Consider the following 20,000-nt stretch of genomic DNA (forward strand, 5'->3'; position numbering starts at 1 on the left):
TAATGTACGAGTTACACCTTTTGAATGCAATTACTGAATTAAATCAAGTTTTTCAAAATATTCTAATTTACTGGCTTTTACCTGTATATATATATATGTGTATGTATATATATATATATATATATATATGTATATATATATATATATATATATATATATATATATATATATATATGTATGTATGTATATATGTATATATGTATGTATGTATGTATGTATGTATATGTATATGTATATGTATATATATATATGTATGTGTATATATATGTATATGTATATATATATGTATATGTATATATATATATATATATATATGTATATATGTATGTGTATATATATGTATATGTATATATATATATGTATGTGTATATATATGTATATGTATATATATATATATGTATATATGTGTATATATATGTATATGTATATATGTATATATGTATATATATATATATATATATATATATATATATATATATATATATATATATACAATACAATGATTAAATAACTGAAATATTTAATCATATTTATCATTTGGTATTTATAGTTTTATTTCATCATTGTTTACTAATAAGTGAGACTAAAAAAAAGGTTACACTTCTTTCTTCAGGCTTTTTACTTAAAATTTTAAGCAATTCAAAAGTTCTTAATTTTAGTATAATATAACATATATAATGATTAAATAATTGAAATATTTAATCATTATGTTTAGAATTTGGTAATTATAGTTTTATTTCATCATTGTTTAGTAATAGACAAAAAATTGGTTAAAAAACCCACTTTTTTCTCCAGGCTTTTTACTTAAAATGTTAAACAATTCTAATGTTCTTAATTTTAGTACAATATAACATATATAATACAATGATTAAATAACTGAAATATTGAATTATAATTATCATTTGGTATTTATAGTTTTATTTCATCATTGTTTAGTAATAAGAGAGACAAAAAAACAAATTTTTCTCCAGGCTTTTTACTTAAAACGTTAAACAGTTCTAAAGTTATTAATTTTAGTACAATATAACATATATATTACAATGATTAGATAATTGAAATATTTAATCATTATGTTTATCATTTGGTATGTATACTTTTATTTCATCATTGTTTAGTAATAAGAGAGACTAAAAAAAAGGTTGAAAAAACACTTTTCTCCAGGCTTTTTATTTAAAATGTTAAACAGTTCTAAAGTTCTTAATTTTAGTACAATATAACATATATAATGATTAAATAATTGAAATATTGAATTATTATGTTTAGCATTTGGTATTTGTAGTTTTATTTCATCATTGTTTAGTAATAAGAGAGACTAAAAAATTGGTGCAACGCAATTTGTTTTGCAACTTGCCTGTGTATGAAAAGTACTTAATAAATCATATTTATATTGATTGATTTATTGAATAATAATAATAATGAATATGTCAATATAATTGTTTTTTGTTTTTTTTTATATTTATTTATATGATAGGGGGCAGCACGGTGGCAGAGGGGTTAGTGCATCTGCCTCACAATACGAAGGTCCTGAGTAGTCGTGAGTTCAATCCCGGCCTCGGGATCTTTCTGTGTGGAGTTTGCATGTTCTCCCCGTGACTGCGTGGGTTCCCTCCGGGTACTCCGGCTTCCTCCCACCTCCAAAGACATGCACCTGGGGATAGGTTGATTGGCAACACTAAATTGGCCCTAGTGTGTGAATGTGAGTGTGAATGTTGTCTGTCTATCTGTGTTGGCCCTGCGACTAGGTGGCGACTTGTCCAGGGTGCACCCCGCCTTCCGCCCGATTGCAGCTGAGATAGGCTCCAGCGCCCCCCGCGACCCCGAAGGGAATAAGCGGTAGAAAATGGATGGATGGATGGATGGATATGTGATAGGGAGATCATAATACAGGTACTGAGAAACAGACACTTTTTTTCCCCAAGGCAATGTACTGCCTTCCTCTTCATCACAAGCAGATAGAAAATCAAACAAACTGACTTAAATTAAAAAAAAAAAAACACACAGAAAAGTGTCGTTGAATAAAAACAAAAAAATAATTGAGGTAAGTGGAAAGGTTCATTGTCAACAATGAGTGTCACCGACTCAACACACTGGGTCATCAAAGGGGGCTGCGTAGGTGAGCTCGCAGGCTATCCTCTCTTTTTTTAGCATACAGCGGGTCTAGGTTAGTTTTTAGCTCATCCTTCACGCATGGTTGAAGAATCCATGAAGAATATCCTACTTACCTGGTAAGTTAGAAAGACAAAGAGATGATAACAATAAATACAAATAATAACTTATATTTATAATGCACTTCTTATTTGACATCACACTTCAAAGTGCTACATACTAAAAGACATACAAACAAGACTGTGCCCCATGGTCTTGAGTCGTGTCCTGTTGGCCTGACCGGGTTCCGGTTGAGGTGTGAGCAGGTCAGTGAGATAAGTGGGGGCATCAGACAGTGGTGGGTGTGTTGGATGCGGGCAGATATGAGGAGTCAGTGCGGAGGATGGGGGTGATGTGCATGTACTTCCACAGCCTCAACAGGACCCTGGCAGGCTGTTCTGAACCTACTGGAGCTTGTGGAGACTCCTGCCAGGGATCCCGATGAGAAGTGCGTAACAGTAATCCAACCTGGAGAAGACAAAGGCATTGACCAGCTTCTCTGCAGCTGGGAGGGAAAGGAAAGGACAGAGTTTGGAAAGGTTTCGGAGGTGAAAGAAGGAGGTTTTGCATATGTAGGAAACATGATTGTCGAAAGAGAGGTGGGGATCAAAGATTACCCCAAGACTGGTAACAAACAGAGAGAGGGGGATGTTGTCGCCTGAGAGTGTAATTGAAATAATGGGGGAAGAACAGAGTTGTTGAGGTGTACCAATGTGGATGGCTTCTGTTTTTGAACCATTCAGCTGCAGGAAGTTTTGGCTCATCCATGGGTTTATCTCCTCCAGGCAGCAGCTGAGACGACCATAGCAGTGGGTGAACCAGAGGGGGGGACTTTAAGGTAGAGTTGTGTGTCGTCAGCATGGCAGTGGAAAATAATTCCATGCCTGCTGACGACCCACCCGAGGGGAAGCATGTAGATGGTGAAGAGAGTTGGACCGAGTACAGAGCCCTGGGGGACCCCATAGCTGACGGTGTGAGGACGAGATTTAGCATCCCCGAGGACCACATACTCGGTCCTGTCAGTGAGGTAGGAACGGAACCAGTAGAGGGCAGTGTCGAAAAGGCTGATGAAGACGGAAGGAGGATGTGGTGGTCAATAGAATCGAACGCAGCAGAGAGGTCAAGAAGAATGAGGGGGGAATGTCCAGGATGGAGCCATGGTTGTTGTTCTGATAGTCCATTAGGTCACTGATCAATGATTGTGGAGGGGAGAAAGACGCTGAAGGTGGTGTGTGAACAAGGTATGGTCAATGTTGTTGATGTTCCTAAATGTAATTTGTCGTTTTGGCTTGGTGAGATGGGAGGATATGGGGACTTTTATTGCTACTGCCTGGTGGTCCGAGATACCAAGGTGGTGGATATGGAGATGTGTGAGAAGGATGGAGTCAGTCAGTGATGACTAACTCCAGTCTGTGGTATTTATTGTGTGTTGGACCAACAACAAGCTGCAAGGTGTAGGCAGTCTAGGACATGCTTAAAATCAGAGTTTAGTCTGGAGCTGTGAGAATCCATGTTTATATTGAAATCCCCAATGACCAGGAAGTTTTTGTAGGATGTGCATAGTGAGAAGAGAAAGCCATGTATGTCGAAGATGAAAGATGCTTGTGGTTTAGGAGGATGGTAGATACATGCTATGGTTACGGAAAAAGGATTATTGCATTTTAGAAAGAGGCTTTCAAATTAGCTTCCATTGGGGACGGGTAAAAAGGACACTTTTAGGCTAATTAATAAAGTACTTGTGATTTAAATTAAAATTATCTAAAAAGCTATAACTGAGATTTTGAAAACTCACGAGCCACGACGGACTTACTGGTGCCAGCTCGCTAGCTTAAATGCTAACATGAAAACAAGAGGCGTACGTCTTTCCTCGTTAAAAAACATACCCCAATCTAAATTTATATAAACACTATACTGTCTGAGCAATTAAGCTATTCAGTTGTGCCCATTGGACATACAAACTGTGCTGTTATGTTTGCGGGGAGAGTAGACGGCAGACCACAAGAGGGCGTAGTTATTAAACTCTGATTTATTATGTATATGCACAATATATATAATAATCAAATAGTAATATAATAATATAAACACGGGTATGGAGTGTGACAAAAATCCAAGGGGTGTATGGTGTGAGACTATGTGTAGGAATTAATGAGTGTGTTACCAGGAGTATTGAGCGAGAGGCGGAAGTCCCTGGAGGGGAAAGGCAGGCTCGAGTGTCCGTTAGACAGGTAGGAAGTCGGGGGGCTCTAGCGGGGCGTAGGAGGTCCGTGTCCAAGCAGGGGATCGTGGGAGGCAGTCCGGAATCCAAAGGGAAGTCAAGAAACACAGCTCGATCGCGGGAGACAGGGAAAGCACTGCGGGAAACACAAAGGACATAAGACACGGGAACTGGCAAGACACAGAGAGAGAGCAAGTACGTGGGAAGGGGAACCAGAGACGCGATAGTTTACTGTAAACCGAGAACTACATTCCGGCGCCGGATCTTCGGGTCCGCTGGTCTTTATACTGCTCGCCTTCATCAGTCCAAGGTGCGCGGATTGTTGATCGCCTGCAGCCTTGCCGGCGCCTGGCCACGATGGTGCCAAAGCGAGCAGGGGTGTGCCCTGGCGCGCTGCCAGCGGAGGCGCCTGCAAAGCTTGCAGCAGAAGGCATGCAGGACTGCGCATGCGCTGTGACATGTGCTCTCTTATGATAATCGATCTTTCCTCAGAGGAAAAGAGAAAAGGTGTTTTTATGGTGCGTATGGTGGTAAATTTACAACCAACTTCTGCAGGATATCATCAGGATAGAGCCGCAAAAAATTAAAAAGCCCCATATAAGTGTTATAATGAAGGCAACACATGATGTAAGTGTCTATATTAGCTATATTAGCCTACTATCAAAATGACTTTAAAAGTCTTAAGTGTTATAATGAAGGCAACACACGATGTAAGTGTCTATATTAGCTATATAAGCCTACTATCAAGGGCTGACGCAAATCTTCCTTGACAGAAATGTTGTATTTTAATTAAATTGTACACATTTTTGCAACATTGGAAACCATTAGTCCAATGGAGGCTTCTAGAAGGTGAGATAACTCCTGGAGATGATGTTCTTAGAATGGCCAAAGGTATAGATGTGTGTGTCCAAGTTAAAAGAAACGGCAGGCTATCTTATTCTAATGGATCTATTACAATCTTTGCAAGCTGGGTAGTTTGCTGTGGTCTGGAACATGGCACACAAACAACTGAGAAATGCAGCCAATATTACATACAGATAATGTGTCATGAGACATGCAAATATAACTTAAATACAAAGAGGATATAAGTAAAGGACATTAAATGAGCTCAAATATGCCTATAAATGAGTCATAATTATGCAATATGTACATACAGCTAACCTAAATAGCATGTTAGCATCGATTAGCTTGCAGTCATGGATTGACCAAAGATTGACACATCAATAACATTAACAAAGCTCACCTTTGTGCATTCACGCACAGCATAAAACTTTTGGTCGACAAGACAAAATGAGACAAAGAAGGAGTGGCATCGTCGGAGAAGGTTGTACGATGAGTTCAAGGATCGCTGAAATTAGTGGGACAATTTGTTTAATACAAACAGTGGGATTTCTAACAATTAGGAAGGTTTGTGTCATGTTTGTTCTCCTACAGAAGCCATATTAAAAATATATATATATTTTTTTCTTCATCTTTTTACGTTTTCCAGCAACTTGGTCGGCGCTAAAGAGGGCCGCGGGCTGCTGATCCTCGGTTTAGACTGATGTCACATTTGAAAAGATCAGATTCCAATAGGATTCAGACTACCTCCTGATGCGAAAAGATCAGACTTCAACACTTTAGAGCGTTAAGACTGGCCAAAAAAAATCAGATCCATGTCATTTGAGGGCAAAGAAATCAGATTTGGTGTGCAGTGTAAACGGGGCCAAAAAGTCCAATTGCTGATCCCGATCATCAATCAATCGATCAATCAATGTTTATTTATATAGCCCTAAATCACAAGTGTCTCAAAGGGCTGTACAAGCCACAACGACATCCTCAGTACAGAGCCCACATACGGGCTAGGAAAACTCACCCCAGTGGGACGTCAATGTGAATGACTATGAGAAACCTTGGAGAGGACCGCATATGTGGGTAACCCCCCCCCCCCCCCCCCCGCCCCCCCCCTCTAGGGGAGACCGAAAGCAATGGATGTCGAGTGGGTCTGACATAATATTGTGAAAGTCCAACACATCAGCGAAAGTCCAGTCCATAGTGGGGCCAGCAGGAACCATCCCGAGTGGAGACGAGTCAGCAGCGTAGAGATGTCCCCATCTGATGCACAGGCTAGCGGTCCACCCCGGGTTTGGAGCAGAGTAGAAAAGAAAAGAAAAGAAACGGCAGATCAACTGGTCTAAAAAGGGAGTCTATTTAAAGGCTAGAGTATACAAATGAGTTTTAAGATGAGACTTAAATGCTTCTACTGAGGTAGCATCTCTAACTTTTACCGGGAGGGCATTCCATAGTATTGGAGCCCGAATAGAAAACGCTCTATAGCCCGCAGACTTTTTTTGGGCTCTGGGAATCACTAATAAGCCGGAGTTGTTTGAACGCAGATTTCTTGCCGGGACATATGGTACAATACAATCGGCAAGATAGGCAGGAGCTTGACCGTGTAGTATTTTATACGTAAGTAGTAAAACCTTAAAGTCGCATCTTAGGTGCACAGGAAGCCAGTGCAAGTGAGCCAGTATAGGCGTAATATGATCAAACTTTCTTGTTTTTGTCAAAAGTCTAGCAGCCGCATTTTGTACCAACTGTAATCTTTTAATGCTAGACATAGGGAGGCCCGAAAATAAAACGTTACAGTAATCGAGACGAGACGTAACGAACGCATGAATAATGATCTCAGCATCGCTTGTGGACAAAATGGGATGAATTTTAGCGATATTACGGAGATGAAAGAAGGCCGTTTTAGTAACACTGTTAATGTGCGACTCAAACGAGAGAGTTGGGTCGAAGATAATACCTAGATTCTTTACAGAGTCACCTTGTTTAATTGTTTGGTTGTCAAATGTTAAGGTGGTATTATTAAATAGATGTCGGTGTTGAGCAGGACCGATAATCAGCATTTCCGTTTTCTTAGCGTTGAGTTGCAAAAAGTTAGCGGACATCCATTGTTTAATTTCATTAATACACGCCTCCAGCTGACTACAATCCGGCGTGTTGGTCAGCTTTAGGGGCATGTAATCCCCAAAATGTTTTTCATCCCATTTCTGACATGTCCTGAAACTTCAATCAAAATGTGTATCTAACTTTTTCAGTTATGTAGAGCGGACTTGTCACGGCGCATGCACAATCCCGCATGTCATCTGCTGCTAGCTAGCTCTGCTGGCACCTCCGCTAGAAGCGCGCCGGGACACGCCACTGCACGCTCTGCCCGCATTGCGGCCACGCGCCTGCAAGGCCGCAGGCAATCACAAATAAGTGCACATGGGACTGATGAAGACAGACTGCATAAAGACCAGCGGTCCCGAAGATCCAGTGCCGGAACGTAGTTCTCTGGCTTCCCTTCTGCGTATTTGCTTTCTCTCTGTGCTTCCCTGTCTTATGTCCTCTGTGTTCCCCGCAGTGTTTCCCCGGTTTCCCGTGATCGAGCTGTGTGCCTCGACTTCCCTCTGGATTCCGGACTGCCTCCCTCGATCCTCGAGCCCTGCTTGGACACGGACCTCGTTGCTTCTCACCAGCCCCCGACCACTTGCTTGCCCACGTACTGCCTTCTCGCCTTGCCCCTTTGGTCTGACGAAGGATTCATCCAACACACACTTACAACAAACTCTGGTAACATTTACATTATTAATTCTACACATCGTCGTACACCGTTCACATTTAGTAGCATTCACAATCCACCACTTCATCAACATCGAGTCCAATAAACCTATTGAACTGATCCCTGCCATTGTGTTGTCTCCTTCCCCCGTCGTACGTAACAGGAATAAAAGAAAAGGGGTGAACAATCTTGTCAGACGTCCACCATCTTTGTCTCTAGCCTACACACACACACATGCATGTAAACAGAAGGTAATAAAGTAGAAATGATCAGGATCAGTTCCATTTTCTGACATTTCCTGGAAGTTTCATGAAAATCTGCCCACATCCTTTTGAGTTATTTTGACAAAGAACAGACTCACCCACTCACTCACTCATGCTGAGGGTTGCAGAGTCATCAATATCTCACCTGGTGTAACTGCATGACAATGGACGCCATGATAATAGGGACTCTTAAATAAGTGAGATGAAGGCACAGCGGGGACGGCCAATCACTTGTGAGCAAGAATCAGAGACAATCAATGAGCCAATGGGCGGACTAAAGGGAAACGGGCTTTGGCTTCAATGTCCCATTGCTCCTTGGTTCCAGTGAAAGCCAATCACAAATTATGTCCATTGCCCGCAATTTTTTGGTCGATCAGTGTCGTTTTAGGCAATCTAATTTGTCTGTGAAACATGCAGGTCAACTGTCTAATCAAGACGTGTGTTTGTGTCTTGTGCAAACTTAGCAGGAACAGCGACATGTAACAATACCTCAACGTTGCATTGCCCAAACAGCACGTTTGTCGTCCTCAGACCTATTTCTGGTTCGTGTCTACAGCCTTCTAGATAATGTAGTATGTAAACATGTAGCAACACCGGTGTCTTAAACAGAGCGTCAGAGGGGTTCTGACCACAGAGCGCACGCAGGACCCACCACTCACTGTGACAACAGCAGAGGTACGTACAGTTCTGAGGAGAACAAACCCCCGGAAGGCAGCCGGCCCAGACAAAATCTCTGGCCAGGCCCTCAGGGTGTGTTCATCAGAGCTGGCTGACGTACTTGCTGACATATACAACTTGTCACAAGCACAATCTGTTGTGCCCACCTGCTTCAAGACCACCACCATCGTGCCCCTGCCAAAGAACAACACAGTGACCTGTCTGAATGACTATCGCCCTGTTGCACTCACCCCAATAGTGATGAAGTGCTTCGAGAGGATAGTCATGTCACACATCAAGAAGACCATCCCAGACACACTGGACCCTCTACAGTTTGCCTACCGGCAGAACCGGTCCACCGAGGATGCAGTCAACACCGTCATCCATGACACCCTCACCCACTTAGAGGGCAAGGACACCTATGCCAGGCTATTATTCATCGACTACGGCTCTGCTTTTAACACGGTCATCCCACAAAAACTCACTGCTAAACTCCTCACTGCTGGGTCCTGAACTTTCTCGCAAACGGGCCCCAGTCAGTCAGAGTCGGCAACCAGACATCAGGCATAAATGTTCTAAGCACAGGGAGCCCCTAAGGCTCCATATTTATACTGTTGACTGTCGATCAGAATGTGCAATAATGTAATGTTACTTACTGTGCGTTGTATATAACATTTTCTTTTATTTTTATTTTAGCTAAGTACCGTGTGACTTGTTGAAGGGTGGACTAGCAAAGTAAGATGTTCATTGTACGGCAAACTGCCTGTTTTAACTGTGCATATGACAAACAATATTGAATCTTGAATCTTGAAAATTAGTTTGTTTTCTTCTGGACGCTACAATACATTATATTACTTTTTTTTGTTAGGTGTGGTGACTGATTTAATACTTTAATACTATCCAGCCCTGCCTTCTCCAGGACAAGCTGGACAGAATGCGAGTGGACCCCTGCCTGGTTGCCTTGATTTCAAACTACCTCACCGATAGGCCACAGTACATCAGACTGAAGGACATCACGTCTGACACTGTGATCAGCAGCACCGGAGCACCGCAGGGAACGGTGCTGGCCCCTCTTCTCTTCACCTTGTACACCCCAGACTTCTGCTACAACTCGGAGCTTTGTCACATCCAGAAGTTTGCGGATGACACAGCCATCGTCGGGTGCATCGGGGAAGGCAGAGAGGAGGAGTTTCGGAGCCTGGTGAGGGACTTTGCTGTCTGGTGCCACAGGAACCTCTTGCACCTCAATCCGTCAAAGACCAAGGAGCTGGTCATTGACTTTGGGAGGTGGAGTCCAAGGTCACAACCTATTCTGATCAAGGGAGTCGAGGTACAGACAGTGGACTCATTCAAGTACCTCGGGGTGTGGGTGGACAACAAGCTGGACTGGACTGTTAACACGGACCACTTGTACAGGAAAGGACAGAATAGGCTGTACTTCCTGAGGAGGCTGCGCTCCTTCAACATTTGCAAAAAAAACGGAGTACCAGGTGGGAAGCCACGCAGTCATGGGGAGAACACGCAAACTCCACACAGAAAGACCCTGAGCCCGGGGATCGAACCCAGGACCTTCGTATTGTGAGGCACATGCACCAAAGGGTAAACTTGCGAAACAGCCTCATAGGGATGATACAGCCTTATAGGGATGATATAGCCTTTGTGTTTTTTCCTGACCGAATGTATATACCGCTCTACCCCGGTATTTATAGGAGGCATGATTTAAAATACAGAAATCACTCGTACAAGTGCAGCGGCGATGTTATAAATGAGTGTACCGTGAGATATTGTCTGGTGTGCCGGGGGAGATTATGTAATTTCACCTAATTGGATTAAAACTATTTTTTGCAAACCAGTAATTATAATCTGCAAATGTGCTGTCTAGAGCTCGGCAGAGTAACCGTGTAATACTCTTCCATATCAGTAGGTGGCAGCAGGTAGCTAACTGCTTTGAAGATGTTGGGAACGACGACGATGGTCCATCCATCCATCTTCTTCCGCTTATCCGAGGTCGGGTCGCGGGGGCAGCAGCCTAAGCAGGGAAGCCCAGACTTCCGTCTCCCCAGCCACTTCGTCCAGCTCCTCCCAGGTGATCCCGAGGCGTTCCTAGGCCAGCCGGGAGAGATAGTCTTCCCAACGTGTCCTGGGTCCTACCTGTCGGACGTGCCCGAAACACCTCCCTAGGGAGGCATCCGGGTGACATCTTGACCAGATGCCCTAAACCACCTCATCTGGCTCCTCTCGATGTGGAGGAGCAGCGGCTTTACTTTGAGCTCCTCCCGGATGACAGAGCTTCTCACCCTATCTCTAAGGGAGAGCGCCGCCACCCGGCGGAGGAAACTCATTTCGGTCACTTGTACCCGTGATCTTGTCCTTTCGGTCATAACCCAAAGCTCATGACCATAGGTGAGGATGGGAACGTAGATCGACCGGTAAATCGAGAGCTTTGCCTTCCGGCTCAGCTCCTTCTTCACCACAACGGATCGATACAGCGTCTGCATTACTGAAGACGCCGCACCGATCCGCCTGTCGATCTCATGATCCACTCTTCCCTCACTCGTGAACAAGACTCCGAGGTACTTGAACTCCTCCACTTGGGGCAAGATATCCTCCCCAACCCGGGGATGGCACTCCACCCTTTTCCGGGCGAGAACCATGGACTCGGACTTGGAGGTGCTGATTCCCATCCCAGTCGCTTCACACTCTGCTGCGAACCGATCCAGTGAGAGCTGACGATCCTGGCCAGATGAAGCCATCAGGACCACATCATCTGCAAATAGCAGAGATCTAATCCTGCAGCCACCAAACCAGATCCCCTCAATGCCTTGACTGCGCCTAGAAATTCTGTCCATAAAGATTATGAATAGACGACGATGGTTTGCAGGTAAAATGGTATCTAATGCTTAAACCAAAAATAAACAAAAAGCGAGTGCCGTTAAGAAAAGGCATTGAAGCTTAGGGATGGCTATGCAGAACGAAGCGAAAACTGAACTGGCTACAAAGTAAACAAAAACAGAATGCTGGACGACAGCAAAGACTTACTGTGGAGCAGCAGACGGCGTCCACAATGTACATCCGTACATGCCATGACAACAACAAAATAGGAGCGCAAGACAAATAACTAAAACACTACACACAGGAAAACAGCAAAAAACTCAAAATAAGTCACGGCGTGATGTGACAGGTGGTGACAGTACACCTACCTTGAGACAAGAGCTATAGCCATGCATGCTTGGTTATGGTTTAAAGTCATACCCAACAATTGCGAGAACGACTTTTTACTGTCAATATCGGCTGCCGAGTTTCATTTTTAATATTTTCTGCTGTTTGCCTCGGCATTTTTTTAAATGAAAAAAAATGTACCTTGACTTAGAAAAGGTTGCAAAACCCTGAACTAGTATACGCATAAGCTAGTTAACACTCTGTGATCACGTTCTTATATAAAACCAAATATTGCTCGTGCTTACATTCGAGTCACATTGTTTTTGGAGCGTTTAGAGGGCTTTTACGGGCGCGGCCGAGAACTTACGTCAGCTGCGTGGTCGGCCACCTCCTACTAGCCCGGGGGTCGGCAACCCGCGGCTCTAGAGCCGCATGCAGCTCTTTAGCGCCGCCCTAGTGGCTCTCTGGAGATTTTTCAAAAATGTATGAAGAATGGAAAAAGATGAGGCGGAAAAAAATCAATTTTTTTGTTTTAGCATGGTTTCTGTAGGAGGACAAACATGACACAAACCTCCCTAATTGTTACAAATCACACTGTTTATATTAAACATGCTTCACTGATTCGAGTATTTGGCGAGCGCCGTTTTGTCCTACTTATTTTGGCGGTCCTTGAACTCACCGTATAGTCTGTTTAAATGCATAACTTTCTCCGACTTTCTAGGACGTGTTTTATGCCACTCCTTTTTCTGTCTCATTTTGTCCACCACACTTTTAACGTTGTGCATGAGTGCACAAAGGTGAGTTTTGTTGATGTTATTGACTTGTGTGGAGTGCTAATCAGACATATTTGGTCACTGCATGACTGCAAGCTAATCGATGCTAACATGCTATTTAGGCTAGCTATATGTACATATTGCATCATTATGCCTCATTTGTAGCTATATTTGAGCTCATTTAGTTTCCTTTAAGTCCTCTTAATTACATTTATATCTCATGACACATGTAATATGGCTTTTAATTTTTTGCGGCTCCAGATAGATTTGTTTTTGTATTTTTGGTCCAATATGGCTCTTTCAACATTTTGGGTTGCCGACCCCTGTACTAGCCGTATTTTACGACTTAGAATGCATGAATGCGCGCAGGTGAGGAGGCTTCCGGGAGGAGGAGTTGAGGGATGAGGATGGAGGGTGTTCACTATCTCCTCTCCTCTTCGTCCCTGCTCTATCCTGCAACCCAGGGACAGCTCCTAGAAGTCACACTCGCACCTCCCGCTGCGCGCAAAACTCCGGCCGGCGAGCGCTGCGTGAGACAGGACGGCTCGGATGTTGCGCACGCAGCGAGGCGGCGCGCATTGTCTGGTGTAGAAGACGCCGAGGAGCAATTATTAGCAACAACTTGAATAGCTTCTCTTCTTTCCCTGACACTTTTTTTTTTCTTTTTCTCGCACCTGCCGCTTGTGGGATTGCCGCGCGTCTTCTTGCTGGCGTGTGCGCAACCGAGGAGGCGTTTGGGGACTTGGTGCGCATCAGAGGAAGGTGACATGAAGGTGCTCGGGTGGACCACACTCGTCCTCTGCCAGTGGATCCTACGCAAGGTGAGCGTCATTGTGGAGATTTACCCCACAAGTGGGGGGAGATGCGTGGAAATATCCCACTTTTCTATCAGTGTGGTGCGTTTGGAGGAATCAGAAATAACATACTTCTTGTGTTAATGACAATGTGTTAACTCTGGGTGAGTTTGAAAGTGGATATTTACTCACAAGTGGGGAAAATACGTGGAAATATCCCACTTTTCTATGAGCGTGGTGCGTTTGGCGTAATCAGAAATAACATATGTATTGTATTAATGACACAGAGAGGAGTTGTTCCATCTTCTCACAGACTTTTAAGGTGGCAAACATGTTCCACTCATCTCTGTGTGAGTTTGAAAGTGGATATTTACCCACAAGTGGGCAAAATGCGTAAATATCCCACTTTTCTATCAGTATGGTGCGTTTGGAGTAATCAGAAGTAACACACTTCCTGTATTAATGACACACAAAGCAAGTTGTCCCATCTTCTCACAGACTTTTAAGGTGGCAAACATGCTGTACTCATCTCTGTGTGAGTTTGAAAGTGGATATTTACCCACAAGTGGGGAAAATGCGTGAAAATATCCCACGTTTTTTTTTTATCAGTGTGGTGCGTTTGGAGTAATCAGAAATAACACATTTCTTGTATTGACACACAAAACAAGTGTTCCATCTTCTCACAAAGTTGTAAGGTGACAAACATGCTCCACTCATCTCTGTGTGAGTTTGAAAGTGGATATTTACTCACAAGTGGGGAAAATACGTGGACATATCCCACTTTTCTATCAGTATGGTGCGTTTGGAGTAATTAGAAATAACACACTTCTTGTTTTAATGACACACAAAGCAAGTTGTTCCATCTTTTCACACAGTTTTAATGTGGCAAACATGCTCCACTCTTCTCTGTGTGAGTTTGAAAGTGGATATTTACCCACAAGGTGGGAAAATCTGTGTAAATATTCCACTTTTCTATGAGCGTGGTGTGTTTGGCGTAATCAGAAATAACACACTTCTTGTATTAATGACACAGAGAGGAGTTGTTCCATCTTCTCACAAAGTTTTAAGGTGGCAAACATGCTCCACTCGTCTCTGTGTGAGTTTGAAAGTGGATATGTATCCACAAGTGGGCAAAATGCGTGGAAATATCCCACTTTTCTATCAGTGTGGTGCGTTTGGAGCAATCAGAAATAACACACTTCTTGTATTAATGACACAGAGAGGAGTTGTTCCATCTTCTCACAGACTTTTAAGGTGGCAAACATGTTCCACTCATCTGTGTGTGAGTTTCAAAGTGGATATGTATCCACAAGTGGGCAAAATGCGTGGAAATATCCCACTTTTCTATCAGTGTGGTGCGTTTGGAGCAATCAGAAATAACACACTTCTTGTATTAATGACACAGAGAGGAGTTGTTCCATCTTCTCACAGACTTTTAAGGTGGCAAACATGTTCCACTCATCTGTGTGTGAGTTTCAAAGTGGATATGTACTCACAAGTGGGGAAAATGCATAAATATCCCACTTTTCTATCAGTATGGTGCGTTTGGAGTAATCAGAAATAACATACTTCTCGTATTAATGACACACAAAGCAAGATGTTCCATCTTTTAACAGAGTTTTAAGGTGACAAACATGCTCCACTCATCTGTGTGTGAGTTTGAAAATGGATATTTACTCACAAGTGGGGAACATGTGTGAATACATCCCACTTTTCTATCAGTATGGTGCGTTTAGAGTAATCAGAAGTAACACACTTCTTGTGTTAATGACACACAAAGCAATTTGTTCCATCTTCTCACAGACTTTTAAGGTGGCAAACAAGCTCCACTCATCTCTGTGTGAGTTTGAAAGTGGATATTTACCCCACAAGTGGGGAAAATGCGTGAAAATATCCCACTTGTCTATCAGTGTGGTGCGTTTGGAGTAAACAGAAACAACACACTTCTTGTATTAATGACACAGAGAGAATTTGTTCCATCTTCTCACAGAGTTTTAATGTGGCAAACATGCTCCACTCATCTCTGGGTGAGTTTGAAAGTGGATATTTACCCACAAGTGGGGAAAATGTGTGTAAATATCTCACTTTTCTATGAGCGTGGTGCGTTTGCTGTAATCAGAAATAACATACTTCTTGTATTAATGACACAGAGAGGAGTTGTTCCATCTTCTGACAAAGTTTTAAGGTGGCAAACATGCTCCACTCATCTGTGTGTCAGTTTGAAAGTGCATATTTACCCACAAGTGGGGAAAATGCGTGGACATATCCCATTTTTCTATCAGTATGGTGCGTTTGTAGTAATCAGAAATAACACATTTCTTGTATTAATGACACATAAAGCAAGTTGTTCCATCTTTTAACAGAGTTTTAAGGTGGCAAACATGCTCCACTTATCTCTGGGTGAGTTTGAAAGTGGATATTTACTCACAAGTGGGGAGAATGCATGAAAATATCCCACTTTTCTATGAGCGTGGTGCGTTTGCTGTAATCAGAAATAACATATTCATTGTATTAATGACACAGAGAGGAGTTGTTCCATCTTCTCACAGACTTTTAAGGTGGGAAACATGTTCCACTCATCTCTGTGTGAGTTTGAAAGTGGATATGTACTCACAAGTGGGGAAAATGCGTAAATATCCCACTTTTCTAACAGTATGGTGCGTTTGGAGTAATCAGAAGTAACACACTTCTTGTATTAATGACACACAAAGCAAGTTGTTCCATCTTCTCACAGACTTTTAAGGTGGCAAACATGCTCCACTCATCTCTGGGTGAGTTTGAAAGTGGATATTTACTCACAAGTGGGGGAAAATGTGTGGAAATATCCCACTTTTCTATGAGCGTGGTGCGTTTGGAGTAATCAGAAATAACACATTTCTTGTATTAATGACACAGAGAGGAGTTATTCCATCTTCTCACAAAGTTTTAAGGTGGCAAACATGCTCCACTCATCTCTGGGTGAGATTTGAAGTGGAAACGAGTTGTAATAAAAAGCAGATTTCAACGTATGTTTGAAAATAGCAGCGTTCCTGCAAGTGTGCTAATAAGTAAGTGGCAGTGCAGCCGCCTTCCTTATCTTCTATTCAGCCATTTCTGCTCCCAGCAACTTCCTTTCATTTCTCCTTCAGAAGTTAAACGCGCCCGTGGCTTGTTTTATTATCTACAGCATCTCCGTGCTCCACAGTGGAGTTAGCTGCTGATGATATGAGGCCAAATCTGTGTGTGTGTGTGTGTGTGTGTGTGTGTGTGTGTGTGTGTGTGTGTGTGTGTGTTCTTGTATGTCTACCCTTCTTGAGACATCAACAAGGAAAAGTACCTTCCATATGACCCAAGTCATGGTCCCAATACAGGAAAACCATTGCATCTAATAGAGAGCCAAATACTAGAGTCTGTGAACATTGCTCCAAAGTCAGGAGATTTGTTGATTTAATGTGCATACAAAAGTAAACATTGACAGGTGCAAAGGCAGCAATATATGATAAAACAAGATGGCAGCTAAAGAAGGACTTCCCTATTCATTCTCCGAAAAAACCCGCCAGGTGAACGGCTGATTTTACGACTTCCGGTGCTGACGTAAGACAACCCATATGTGACCATAGGATGAACTAATACACTACGGTACTAAATCTATAGTGGCCGTTAACAGTTAGCTTCTACAGCTGGGTTGCCCAAAGTGCGGCACAGGGGCCATCTGTGGTCCCTGACTCGTTTGTCATCGGCCTTAAGCACATTACAAAAAACAAAAAATAGAGACCTTATTTGCACCCCTGGTGGTGGAATCCATCAAAATTAGGATGGTCCCAAAAAGGAGGGATTTTTCACATTGCTCCCCCTCTTGCCAACATATGAAATAACAAGTGTGTGTAAGAAATTGAAATGTGCCCCCTTTGGACAACATATAAAATAACAAGTGTGTGTAAGAAATTGAAATGCGCCCCCCTTTGGCCAAAATGAATTTAAAAAATTAAATAAATATGTATATAGAACATACTGTAATAACTTGAATTAAATAATGAAGATTAAAAACCAATTACACACAAAAAAAGTCAAAAAATTAATACATTCACTAAAAGTATTTTTCTCACAATGTGTCGACTTTTTTCTTATAAAATTGGGAACAATTTATCATATTCTGTTTTTGTAATATTGCAATATTTTCTCGTAAATGTATTACTTTTCTTATGTCAAATTATTACTTTTTAATGCAAAATGGTGACATTTGTCATATAAAATTCTGATTTTTATCACAATATTGCCAATTTTTTGGTTGTTTTTCCGACAGTTCAGTGAAATTTTTGGTGTAAAATTATGACTTTTGTCATAATTTTGCCAAGTGAAATTCCCGATTATTATTATAATATTGCCAAACATTTTAAAGTGTTCTTATAAAATTGTGACTTTTGTCAGGTAAAATTAGGACTCTTTTCATAAAATTGCACAAATGTTCAGCTTTCTTGTAAAATTTTGACTTGCGTCGAGTGAAATTACGACTTTCTTTATAACACGGCCACAATTCTACGTTTTTCTTGTGAAATTGTGACCTTTTTCTCGTTAAATTCCAACTCATTTTTCACAACAAGCTTTTTTATTCTTTGCATAGTATGTATATATTATTAATGTTGTAAATACACATCTTTATATATCTAGAAAGGGTGGTCCTAAAGAGGTAGGCATTTTTCTCAGGTCTCAAAAAGGTAATAAATACAAGTGTGTGTGTGTGTGTGAGTGTGTGTGTGTGTGGGTGTGTGTACTGCTGTCATACATGGATGTTCCCTATGGCTTTTTTGGCCACAATTATACATACTGAGTTGTGTGTATATACATCATCCATGCTCCATATAACACACACACACACACACACACACACACACATGCATTATGGATAATTTCATTTGTTACTGCAAGAATTCCAAGCACTTACAGTATAGATAAGCGCACACACTGTACTCCACTTTAAATGCTCAGTGCAATTCAAAGAAACGTGTCTCACGTCTATTGCATTTTTCAAAGATTGTTGACAAAGACTGCACAAATATGGTCACGGCGTTGCCCCTAAAAAGTTATGACTTCCACGCCGTGTCTAAAAAGGAGTAGGAAGAAGCTTAGTTTAGCCTATTCAAGCCTTTACACGTGTTCAAGAAATGATTGATGGGCTTGTTAATATGTCCTATGTTGTATGTCACTATTTTCTAATAGGGAATGAAAATAATTTCAAAAAATAAGTAATAATAATACTACAAAAAAAGATCATTTATTGAATCAAAAATATTGAAATTCAATGATTTAGTGAGTTTGCAAACATGCACAAATCTGCAATGCACGACTATTCTCGACAAAAAAAAAAGACAAATATAACCTAATCTAATTTGAAATATTTGTATGCACGTACAACACTTTGGACATTTAGCATATCGATATGTGGAATTAAATCATGGTATGGATTAAGCAAAGTAAGCAAACACATTTAAAATATAATGTGCACCTCTTTGTGCATGTAATATATCACAATATTGATTACATACCACGTACATCATTGTCATTGCAATATATCACTATATTGATTTTAAATATCATTTACACGTCATTGTACTTGTACTATATCACTATATTGGATTTTAAATGTCATTGCACATGTAATATATTATTGTAGTGATTTTAAATATAATGTAACCTACAACAAATATAATGTATGCACCTATAACACTTAAAACATTTAGTGTGGAATTAAATTATGGTATGGATAAAGCAAAGTAAGCAAACACATTTAAAATATAATGTGCACCTCATTGTGCATGTAATATATCACAATATTGATTTTTAAATACCATGTGCATCATTGCAATTGCAATATATCACTATATTGATTTTAAATATAATTTACACGTCATTGTACTTGTACTATATCACTCTATTTGGATTTCAAATATCATTGTAATTGCAATATATCACTATATTGATTTTAAGTATAATTTACACATCATTGTACTTGTACTATATCACTATATTGGATTTTAAATATTGTGCATGTAAAATATCATTGTGGTGATTTTAAATATAATGTAAACATTTGTATGTAACTACAACACTCAAAACATTTAGTGTATCAAAATGTGGAATTAAATAATAGAATGGGTTATGTCAATAAATCAAACAATGTACTCATATGATCACGTTTAAGAAACTGGTCAAACCAAAATGTTTACAAAGAAGAAGAATTCTGATAATTGTCATAATTGTTTATTTAAGTAATTTGTGTACACACTGAGAAGAGGAAGTGAATTACATGTTAGTAATGGCCATTCAAATGGAAAAAGAAGAGGAGGGATGAGTAAGATCTGCTTCTTCCTACTCCTTTACGGACATGTTGTGAATAGAAACTGGGAATTGTTATGCATATTCAAAATA

General features: G+C 41.1%; 1 protein-coding gene across 1 annotated transcript in view; it reads left to right on the plus strand.

Moving 5' to 3' along the window:
* Nucleotides 1-12,883: 12,883 nt before the first annotated feature.
* The window catches only part of LOC133643504 (neurexophilin-2), a 175,816-nt gene continuing 168,699 nt past the window's right edge, over nt 12,884-20,000 (plus strand). The window contains exon 1 of the mRNA XM_062038127.1: nt 12,884-13,622. Within this exon, the coding sequence (XP_061894111.1) occupies nt 13,569-13,622 (54 nt within the window). The 5' untranslated portion in view covers nt 12,884-13,568. The remainder of the gene's footprint in view (nt 13,623-20,000) is intronic.

This window comes from Entelurus aequoreus, linkage group LG26 (genome assembly GCF_033978785.1).
Source record: "Entelurus aequoreus isolate RoL-2023_Sb linkage group LG26, RoL_Eaeq_v1.1, whole genome shotgun sequence".
In the NCBI taxonomy this organism is placed as follows: Eukaryota; Metazoa; Chordata; class Actinopteri; order Syngnathiformes; family Syngnathidae; genus Entelurus; species Entelurus aequoreus.